Source organism: Kryptolebias marmoratus, linkage group LG18 (genome assembly GCF_001649575.2).
Source record: "Kryptolebias marmoratus isolate JLee-2015 linkage group LG18, ASM164957v2, whole genome shotgun sequence".
NCBI lineage: Eukaryota > Metazoa > Chordata > Actinopteri > Cyprinodontiformes > Rivulidae > Kryptolebias > Kryptolebias marmoratus.
The window spans coordinates 9704952-9716167 of record NC_051447.1 but is presented as its reverse complement, the minus strand read 5'-3'; the positions used below and the strand labels follow the sequence as shown (position 1 = coordinate 9716167).

General features: G+C 39.1%; 2 protein-coding genes across 14 annotated transcripts in view; both read right to left on the bottom strand.

Annotated features, from left to right (window-relative positions):
• Positions 1-1338: 1338 nt before the first annotated feature.
• On the bottom strand, positions 1339-7385 carry chpt1 (choline phosphotransferase 1). Its single transcript, XM_017411474.3, has 8 exons — positions 6981-7385; positions 5105-5252; positions 3767-3908; positions 3588-3672; positions 3029-3160; positions 2779-2937; positions 2516-2641; positions 1339-1990 (listed from the first exon to the last, which is right to left on the bottom strand). The coding sequence occupies exons 1-8, from the start codon at positions 7218-7220 to the stop codon at positions 1874-1876; spliced, it is 1149 nt and encodes a 382-aa protein (XP_017266963.1). The 5' UTR covers positions 7221-7385; the 3' UTR covers positions 1339-1873.
• A 1940-nt stretch (positions 7386-9325) lies between these two features.
• The window catches only part of mybpc1 (myosin binding protein C1), a 33190-nt gene continuing 31299 nt past the window's right edge, over positions 9326-11216 (bottom strand). For all 13 annotated transcript variants that reach the window (XM_037981118.1, XM_037981111.1, XM_037981113.1 and 10 more), the window contains one exon: positions 9326-10214. Coding sequence is in view for 12 of the 13 variants with exons in the window: in XM_037981111.1 (XP_037837039.1) it covers positions 10117-10214 (98 nt within the window). In the remaining variant the exon portion in view is untranslated. The remainder of the gene's footprint in view (positions 10215-11216) is intronic.

Sequence of the window (11216 nt, the reverse complement as noted above, 5' to 3'; positions counted from 1 at the left end):
AAGGTCACAGGTAACCCTTTTATTAAAAATCTCTCTCTGCTCCTACATGTGACCCTTCTGTTTCCTCCACCGGTTGTGTCTGTTGGTTTGTTTATGTCTTTTAGCAAAGATCAGGTAAAAACTAATGAACAGATTTGGAGGAAATTTTAAGGAAATGTTGGGGTTGTTACAAAAAAACATTGGATTCTGGCGATAATCCAGATTATGATCCGGATCGCACTCTTTTTTTTTTTAATCACGCTGTGGCCTCGGTGGAGGTTTGTGCTCCCAGTTTTTTTCTTTTTTTGCTAAATATTGCAAAGCACTTCTCTCCGTTGTCCACTGTGACTCTTGCACAAACTAAAAGCACTTTTAATGCAACGAAAAGTCCAACATTGTGGTATCACCACTGAACAGCACCAGGGATGAAAAATATCTTTTATTACAATCTTTTCACTCACATCTGTCAATCGAAAGGTGTTTTATTGCAGGACTAAACAAGGAGATAACTGGAACCAAATAACACTCGGATGCATATCTCATTCAGTCTTTCAATTGAGCTAAATTGTCTGTTATTAATGTTTGAAAACAAAAAACTTTCCAGGATGTCATTTTTTAGCACTTACAAAGGTGACTGATTTTATTTAAAAAAACAAAAATCCCTTTTAATCCAAAAGAACCTGAATTATTTTTCAAATTACGCTTCGGTAATATTCACTCATCATACAGTTACTGATAAATGCAACAGATGCTTCAAATAAATCACTCACACGTGAAAAATCACACGTATAAGTGAACAGTTAGTAAAAACAACGATAAACCTTCCAGTAGAGTTTTTTTTTTAAAGTATTGTAACTATTGCTGTATCTGGTAAACATCAGTGAAAAACAAAACAAAACAAAAAAAAGAGGCATAAAGACGATTTAAATATTCACAAGTCAAACAGTAATTACAACAAAAACAAAGGATATTTAAGGCGTATTCAGTTCATTTCTGTACAATCATACACAATTAAGTTTTAGCCCTTTAGGGAGAAGAAATGAGAAAGCAGAACAAGTCGAGTGTTGATGCTTCATCGGTCGACGGCACTCAGAAGGTCAGGGTCGGTGTGTTTTTTTTTTTTATTTATTCATTTTTAAATATATATTTCCAAGACAACATAAGCAACAGGAGGTTTAAAAAGAAAAAAAAAAAACTCTTGAAACTGGAGTGATGTTTGGGGGAAACGACCTAAAAGAGAAACCCGTCTCTTAGTTTCAACATCAACACCTGACCTTTAACCTTTCGCAGAGCTCGTCCACAACCTGCCCGTTCACATTGGAGACTTCATTGGAATTTCTTTTGAGGTTTTCAAGGTCGTGTTAATTGTTTTTTTTTTAATTATCTGCTTTTTAAAGCTCCGATTTGTGTCGAACTCAAGCATTTAATAAATACAAAGACAAGTCATTAAAATAAACAAACGTATTAGTTTGTTATGAGGAAGATTTTGGTGACTGTGTTAATTAATTAGTGTTAAATCGTAAAAATGCTTTGATATTTGCCCAAACTATATTCAGATATTTTGGTATTTAGGTCAAATGAGGAGGAAATGTTTCATTGATGCGATTTAATTTCTAAAAACATGCGCTGATGCTTAAATTAAAAACAAAAACTGTTTCCACTTAATTTTCCATTTAACAAATGAGTGGGTTTTTTGTTTTTGGTTTGCAGAGTTGGCTTGGTTGACTTGTTCCTGTCTGTGGCTGAGGCGGCTTTAATCAGAAGTGGTTACTTTGTCGAGGCTGCAGTGGCTCTGGCTCTGGCTCGAGGCTCTCTCCTCCTCCTCGTCCTCGTCTGCTTTCAGGAGCGGGGCGAAATCGCCGTCTCCCCCCGCCTCCTCCCGCCGGGCAAGCCGTCAGTCGCGGTGGGCGTTGCCCGGCGGCGTGATGCTGAAGACTCGGATGCGCAGGTGGGAGGCGATCTGGAGGCACACGCCTGTGCAGAAGCGCATCAGATCCAGAAAAGAGAGGACCTGAAGAAGGAAAAGAAAAGCTTAAAATGCTGATCTGAGGATAAACGCTACATTAGGATCATTCTGTTAAAAGAGAGGGTTTTTTTTCCCCCCGTAGTGGGGTTGTGTGGCGTACGTATGTGCAGTCAGTATCTAATCTGCAGAAGACAGCTGTTGGTAATCTCAGTTGGGAGAATCGGGGAGAAATATGGTGACTTTAAGCTAGCTGCTACTGAGATCAGAGTCCATTCAAGAGCAAGTTTCCACCATCTTAAAGTTGTTTACATTCGTCACAATTTTCTCAGCCGAACTGCGTGTAACCGTGCTGAACAAGCCACACAAATCTGCCTCGTCTCAAAGTTCCCCTGACCTAATATCAAAACAGCAACTACAGACAGTAAAACTGATTACTGAAGCAAAGAAAACATTTATGCATGTTTACAAAATTCCCTCTGGATTTCTTTTTTCCCCGATCCCACAAGGAAAATGTAAAAACACGGCAGCAACACAAAAAAAAAATTATTTCTGCATTTGTTTGATACTGACCATGGCGATCCAGAGGACAATGTGTTCATCAATGAAGCTGTTAAAGTACTGGTTGAGGAAGAGGAGGCCGGGCCCAATAAAAGCTGTGTCTGGAAGGTATAACTCACTTCTGGTCATGTGTGCGATCTGCAAAAAAACAAATTAATAAAAATACATGAGGTAAACAAGTTAAAAGCGTTAAACAAAGCCATAAAAAAAAGTTAGGAATAAGCATTTGGAGTTTAAACAATGAGATCGGAACAAAAAGGGCAGATCAAACGCACCACCAGCTTGTTGGAGAGCTTTGAGGCGACCATGCCAAAGGTGAGCAGGTAGAGGCAGGGGTGGTGCTCAAATAAATGGCTGGACGACTTCTTGAAAATGATGAAACCCAGCATCATGATGAGGCCAATGTGCAAACCAGGACTCAGCACGCTGGTGTCCTAAACGCAATCATTTTGAAAACAATGAGTCACGTTTCGATATTTAATAATGAACCCCCCCCCTCCCCAAACTCCAGCTGAAGCCACTCACAGCCACGGTGGAGCCATTCTTGCCAACGCCGCCGTTCAGAATCACATAGAAGTAGTTGTAGCAGGAGTACAGGGCGCCTCCGATGATGCCAATGATGGGGAAGACGTACAGCTGCAGTCCAATTACGGGTAACTATGGAAACACAGAACGGCCTCAAATAAAAGAAGCGCCGAAGGTTTCCAAAAGGGGAAAAGGTTATTTTAAAGGAGCTGCAGCATGCTGAGCGTGATGGGAGCGCAAAGCAAAAAAAAAAAGAAGAAAAAACTAAAACAAACAAAGAAAAATGCAGGTGACATCATCAGCTTTTTGAGCCAGATCATGTCCAATAGATGACCTGTTGCCATGGCTTCGACTACCCATATTTACCTTCTCACTTCTCTCATGTGATGTAAAGTCAAGCCTCCAAAGGCAGCACAGAGTAAAAGTAAAACACAAATTCTATTTAAAGACAACTACAACTAGAAATTGTTCATTGTTCTTCACTCAGGTGAAATGAAAATGTCCCTGTGAATACAGTGTCGTTGCGTGTGAGGGGACAAAACGGGTCACTCCTGGTTACCGAGGTTTGCCAAAGGCTCACGCCTCCGAAGGCAGACATCAGGTACATGATGATGATGGCGACCTGCACCTCTGTGACGTCGACCCTGTGCAAAGATTCGAAACAGGCATTCAGTACGGAGAAATTGGCAAAAAAAATAAATAAAAAAGGCATTTAAGATAAGTGAATGTGTGGCTTACAGCCCAAAGCGGAGGGTCCCTGATACATAAGTCTGCCAGTGGGCACAGAAGAACATGAACATCCCAATAAAACCACAGAACCAGATCCAGTTTGGGTATCTTCCTAGTCCACATGAAATGCATGTTCCCACAGCAACAAAAACTGAAAAATAAAAGAGGGAAATGTTCAGAAAAATTCAGAAATTTGCTACACATGAGCTGATTGCAGCGATTTTCAAGATGTCTGCTCTTTTTATTGTAAAGTTAGGGGGGGGGGGAGTTTCATCTTATACGACGGTGTCAAAACCACAGGTTTTTTTCTTCTTCGTAACGTTCCTACGGTTTAAATGCCTTTTTTTTTTTTTTTTTTTTTTAAATCTGATACCCGAGACAAAGCAGCTTTGTTTGTTTAATTGTTTTTGTTGAGTCACAAGTAACGCTAACCCTCTCCTACCGGTTGCTACGAGTCAAGTAAATCAGTTACCTGGCGGGGGATTCCCCTAAACTTTTAAGCCGTTTAAAAAAAAATTAAAATAAAACACGTTGTTGGTTGTTTGGACATTTTTACCCAGTGGAAAACACAGTCAGTCATGGCTCGTCTACCAGAGAAGCAACACCCGTCTTTCTTTTCGAGGTAACCGTTTTGAAACGAACGTTTGCAACAAGCTACAAGAGTTAGCATGTTAGCAGCTAAAATATATGCAGCCTCTTAGTACAAGCTAGCAACTGAGGCTAACAACCAGCTAATTAATCATTAACGTCAGCTTGCCAGCCTCTAAAAGTTAATATATAAAATGCAAAACAGCAGGTAGGAAGGCACAATTACTTTAGAATTATAAATAAACTATAAATAAATGACATTTAAACAGCCAGTTGACTTTGGTGTTTTAGCTGACACCATATGACACTGAAAGGCTTATTTCTAAATAGGAACTTCTGATGAGAGACAATGACAGACAGGAAACGAGTGCTACAAAAGAGAACTGCTGATCACATATTGGGTTAAATTCTGTCCTAAGTGCAGGAAAAAGCTGACACTGATTTTAAACAGTGACTGTCAGCATATTCTTTTGTTTTTTTCTGTTTAATTCTTTAACTCTAATGCATTAAAATGAGCTGTAAGTAAATTTATTTGGTATTATAATATTACACCTAGAAAATAATCATTATTGAGCAGTATGTGATAGTGACCATAACTGCATTTTTGTTTTTAAATAAAAGCAAATGATGAGATGCATCTTTCAATTTGCGTTTTAACACCACCACTCTGCGAAACGGTGGTGTTTTCACTCGTGATCTCGAATCTACTGATGGACGATTTCTGTTTCTAGTACACGATGACCAGAGCGCCACAGTCACCTGTGGAGACTGCGTCGCAGCCGTGGTCAAAGAGTTCCCCGAGAGGTGAGCTGCTGTTTGTCCTCCTGGCCTGTTTCCCATCAATAGCATCCAGAGACTGATAGATGAAGAGGCCCAGAGCAGACAGGATGAAGGCCCATGCTGGAGCCTGAGGTGGAGGAACAGAAGAGAGAATTAATATCTTTTTTTAAAGAGAGTTCCCTATTTATGTAATACTACCGCCAGCGAATCAGTTGTTACCTGCTGCCAAAAATGTTAATACATTTGCACGTTTCTGTGAACATGTATGTGTTCGTTGGTCTGTGTAGCGTTAGCAAAATACCTCATGAATTAGTGGACAATCATCTTAAATCTTAGTCTAGTAAAATTCTGGCATGAAAGGCAGCAGGGAGTATGCAGTTCTTTAAGGAACTTTAATTTAAATTATATCAGATGTATTGTTGCTTAAGTAATTGCTGGAGTATCTTGTTCAGTCAGTACAATCAAGAATGTCTTTTAAAAAAAAGAGGGGGGGGGATAGGAACAGTTATGGAACTATTAAAAATAGGCATTTCTGTTGCAGCTGCTCACAAAACATATTACACATTACAGAGCCAGGGGAAGTGCAGTTTTGTCCGACTGTAGAGAGAATAAAAATGGTCTTGAACTTGCTCAGGACATTTCACACAGCTAACAGACTGCTTGTTAGAGTCATATATCTATATTGGCGTTTTCTTCCTATCCTCATACACTTTGTCTTGTATCTGTGCACTGTAGAGTTCAGGTTTGGTCGAAGGAGGGATTTGGGTTAACCTATGCCGCTGTTCCTAATGGAGGGAAGGTTACGGACCATCTGCACATTAAGCCAGCCAACAGAGTGTGCTCGCCACAACAAATAAAAAGTTCCCCAAGAGATCGAAAAATCCCATGTTTCTTCTCCAAACAAAACCCAGCCTCTGGGACAGATTTTTGTTTATGACAAAGCTTTCATAAGAAGGAGCTTTGAGCTGCATCAGGGATCTGATGGTATCGCCAGGCTGCGTGGACTTTGATTTAGCTCCACTGTTCTTTCTCATAGCTGCACAGGACAAAGGTGTTTAGCTGATAAATATACCAACTGTGTACCTGCACACACAGTTCTGCTGGATCATAGGTCAACTCTTGGCTCAGCTCAGAGCTGTAGGGCCTATTTCTGTTGTATGGGTATGTGCAGTGCTTGTGTCAGCACAAACCCATAAGATCTAAATGATGTTTTATTTACGTGGTGTTGCTCAGTGATTAGCTTCCTCTGGGATTGTAGCCCGAAAACATCCAGAAAAAAAGGAGCTGTTTTTCCGCAACAGCAATGAATCACATAAGGGCGGACACACAACACGTCAAAGCTGTAAACTTTCCAAGGATAATACGCAAAAGGAGCATATCAGTATACACCCTAAAGATGGCTAATGCATTTATGCGACAACTTAAACCAGCCTTGTTTTGTGAGATCTATCAAACGACATACACTGTTGATACCATCGATACTGGATGACTGTAACATTATCTTTAATTCGGCTTGGACTTGTCAATATAAAGCAATTGCTATTTTTTTTAATTTCCCCAAATGAATCATCAATAGCACGTTAGCTCGCACCATGATTCATGTAAATAACGTCAATGTTTTTGTTTTAAAAAGATATTTGAAACTCAGATGCATGCCGAATTAACAATTATATTTTATTATTTCATATAAAGTTGTATTTACCAACGTTTACAGGTTTTGGGCTGTACATGGGCAGCGAATTGTTATCATCAGCGATTTCTGAATGTAGGTTGGCGTTCTGCCGGAGCCAAAAATGGACACATAATTAGCCGCTGGTCTCCGTGTGGAAACTTAAGCCAAGATCGCTTTACTCACCTCTTCTGTTGCCGTGGGGCAATAATACACAAGCACCACCGTGGACAGTATGTTGACTAAGAGTCCAACAATAGTCAGTGTGTTTGGAGCGATCCATGTCGGTATTTGCTGGACCAGCCAGTTCCAATAAATCTGACACGGTGGCTCGAACAGGGAGCGACCCGAGGCGCTGTATTTATGCTCCTCTAGTCGCTTGAGTTGTGCGGGTGACAGCACTTCTGGCCACAAGAAATGTGGCATTATTTTTTTTGTTCCAGTATCGTCACTCCTCAAATTATCGTAACAAACAACCCAGTTCCGTCCGGTTGGTGACTCAGAAGGATCTGTCTAAAAAGGTGGCATAATAAGCAGCAGACGAGGCCGTTTCTGCAGCGGAACCAAAAGCTCTGGCTGGTAGTCTGAACGGTTCACATTGAGGCGCATTTGTGCAGGAAGCGAAAGGATAATAACATGGCTGTCGACCGGGAAGTTTAAATCTGCATAGATTGAAAGTCTTCCATTGCTTCAGACTCAACAGTCTCTGAAGAATTAAAAAAAAATAGAATACTTAAAAAAGACCAAACCTAAACATTCTTTAAAACTGGCAGTCTTAAACGCTGCAATAAACCGAGGGTAAAAACATGGCCAACCACAGCGCAGTCTAAGCTACCGAGGTAAGAATTTGTGCCGCCATCTTGGAAGGTGCTAAATTTAATTTAAAACTAATACTTTAATATACTATTTTTCCTGTTTATAGTTTCTGCTGTGTGTCCTTTGGGGAAAAAACTACTGCAGCATAGTTTGTGCTATTTTAATCATTCGTGTATCAAAATATTCAGCTCAGTTAGTAATAGCGATACGACTTGATTTTCATAATTTTTATCTTTTTCAAAATATTTAACTTAGTTTAAAATAGAATTCCCCATAGAAATACACTAAGATCTCTCCATTTCCTTCAAAAACATTGTTCTCTTTAAAATCTGCTTCAGCACACTTGGTTTATTCTCTATCTTATGCTACTTTGAACTTTTACCTACTGTTCTGCCACATTCAGCAGCCATCTTGCTACTTTTAGCTACCGTCTTGTTCCTTTAAGCTTAAGCTGCACTTTAGCAATTTTTTGTAACTTTTTTGTCGATTTTAGTTTTAGCCCTTATTTTGATTCTTTTTGCCAATACTAGCAAATGTTTTTCTTTATTTTAGGAACTGTTTTGTTAATTTTAGGTTTAGAATCTGTTTTTCTACTTTTAGCATCTGTTCTCCTCATTTTAGCCTCTAGCTACTGTTCTGCTATGTTTAGTTTTAGCTTGGTGGGAGGTTTGTTACAGCATACTTTTGTCACCTGTTTTCACAATATGCAAGATATATGTTCATTTAAGTAAAATAGGACTATTTCTTTGTGTTTTTGGACTGATGATACAGCACACAGCATGCACATGGCATTGGCAATAATTGGTTAACTAGAAAAAGAGCAATATTAAATGTAACATTTGAAAAAGGCTTAAAGAAGAGTTTTATGTTCATCATTGAACATAACATAACCAAAACCAAAACCTTTTATGCTATCATTGGGTCATAATGAGGCCTACTTCAAGGTAGATGACCCTGCTACCATGTAACAAAATCACCCAAAACGTGCATGGCTTTTGCAGCGTCTTGGTGAGGTCATTAGCCATGTATTAAGAATCCGGTGGACTCTCCATTATACATGATAGCATGTGATAGGGCTACAATAGTTTTGATGATGTGAAACCCGTGCACAACTTGTTGCTTGGTGTCAAGATTTTGAAGTAGGACTGGCCACTCTGGCTTTATGCCCAGTCTGCAGTCCCATTACTCTGTAGCATTGTGTGTCATTCTAGCGCATAGCTACACCCTGATGTAGTCCAAAACAGATGTGCAAGGACAGGGCCCAGTGCGTTGTGCAATTGTGGATGTTTGTTGTCGGATCTTTGTGGGATTGCGCTGAGATTGTATAGAGTGTGGTGAGGGTTCAGGAGAGCATCTCGGGGGTGTGGAAAATGGCAGGAAAAATCTATCTGGTGAGTACCCAAAGCATAGCAGTGTTGAATTGAAGGAGTTTTTTTTTTTTTTCAAATTCATTACTATCCAGCCACATTCTAATAAGTCAGGGAGAGTGTAGCAGAGATAGATTTTACCTTGTACGGATTTCAGGCAACACTTTTACATCTGATAAAGATGCAACATTTTCACTTCTACATAAGAGGAGAACAAATAAGACCTACTGCCCAGCCCTCCTGAAAAAAATAAAAATAAAATAAAATAAAAGAGAAGCAACTCAAAGCTTCTTAGCATCTCTCTGCCAAAGTAGTTTATTTTGAAAGGATTGGAAACTACGGTCACAGGTGAGTTCAGCTTTGCTGCTTTATTGTCAGAATACACGAGGAGCACTCAGAACAGGAGCGAGAACAAAAACAGTCAGTTTTATGTTTATTATAATCATGGTTCATACTTACAAAGGGTGAAGGCATGCAGTTATGATTGAACCTTGATGAAAACTCAGTCCAGTATGGATCACAATATCTAAATGTGTCGTGCAGACTGTGGACTGGGAATAAACATCTACATTTTCTGACCTATTAGCCAAAAAAAAAAACATACAGAAAAAGTACCATGGTGATTTCAGACAGATCAGCACACTTTCCCCCTGACATTACTCAATCCTGCTTTTGTTTTGTGTTGTAAAGAGGTACATTGACACTGTACCAACATTACTGTGTAGTTTATACATTCCCAATTCTTTTCAATAAGTTACCAAAAAAAAAAAAAATTTTTACCAACATCTACCAACAAAAGTCCACATATAAATACTACAAGTGTGTTTTTTTCTTTTACACACAACTTGTTTCTAATAAATCTAAATCCAAAATGCTGCCAACATGCATCTGAGCTGATATAGTCTTTCAAATAGTGACAAAAAGAGTTGAGCTGGCTTTTTTTTTTATGGTAACGAGCTTAAATCCTGCACACAGCATGCCACACCACTGATGAGTACACCCCAACACACCCCATCCATATGTCCCACCATCCCTCCATCCGTATTTAGTCTGCTGATCTCAAAAGACAATAAAAAAAAAATCACTAATGGTGGCTGATGTCTGCAAAGCCAAAGCGTCTTACTGCACTGCGTTCAGTTTTACTTCTCTTGATCAACAATCTTCGCCTCATTCATGTACTTTTCAATCAGGTGCAGGGGTACTCCACGTCGCATGAGCTCGTAGAAGGTAAAGCCTCCTGAAGGACAAGAAGAAAACGAGTCAAACTGCTGTCAGGAAAGGTACAGGCGTGTTTTGGAGGAGGAGAAGTAGTGATAAGCTGAACAGCAACAGATTGGCTGGGTAATAATATAAAAAAAAAAATCAACTGAGAAGGAAGGTGATTGAAATGGCTTATCTTGCACAACTCGCACTCAGCTTTTAAATCCATTTTCCATCCATTTCCCAGTTTCATATTGTAGGTTTTAGTATAACGTTTCTCCTGGGGAAAAAGGTTTAAAGCAATCCAAGCAGCTTTGTAAAGGTGGACTCAGGCACAGGAGTGCTTGAGATTAAATACTGGGGCAACATTAACAGTGGGAACATGCTGATGGTTATGCTAATCCTCTTCATTTAGAATCTAGGCATGCTGATAAATAATGCTAAACACAAAGTACAGACAAGGCTGATGGGAGTTTCATGTATTTGTCAACAAGTCTATCATAAAATATAAGAAAAGTAACAGAAACTAGGTTCTATGATTGCCTTTTCACCAGTTTTTTTTCGATTTAGTTGGATTCTAAAAGCCTAACTTTTGTGCTAGTATACTAACAAATTCATAGAAAAAAATAAATCACTTGGTAGCATTAGAAGAAAAACAAGACATAATGGATCCCACATGCATTTATCTTTGTATAAAGGTTTATGGCATTCCATCCAAATGTGAAGTATTAGAGAATGAAATATTTTAGTCTGTGCTAAATCTTTCTGCTGAGCAACAAAGCCATTCCTAGGTCACACTTTTATCAGGATTAGAAAATTGTAATAAAAACTAGCCATTTTTTAAAAAATACAGAAATAAATTGTGTTTATTTGAATTGTCCACTTCAAGACAGTTTTTGGTTGTATCTCAAGAATAGACACACTCCTAAATAACATACAGAACAGTATAAAAGAAGGATAAAGTTTGGCACAAAAACATTTTTTTTTTAAACCACCACACACAAATGCAGGCTCACAATCCAAACAAAACACATTCATC

Excerpts from the sequence above, each read along its gene's own strand:
- chpt1 (XM_017411474.3), bottom strand. The coding sequence starts at position 7,220 with ATGCCACATTTCTTGTGGCCAGAAGTGCTGTCACCCGCACAACTCAAG. Across the intron at positions 5,253-6,980 it reads GCCCCACGGCAACAGAAGAG|GCTCCAGCATGGGCCTTCAT; the intron begins GTGAGTAAAGCG and ends CCTCCACCTCAG. Across the intron at positions 1,991-2,515 it reads TTGTCCTCTGGATCGCCATG|GTCCTCTCTTTTCTGGATCT; the intron begins GTCAGTATCAAA and ends TTCCTTCTTCAG.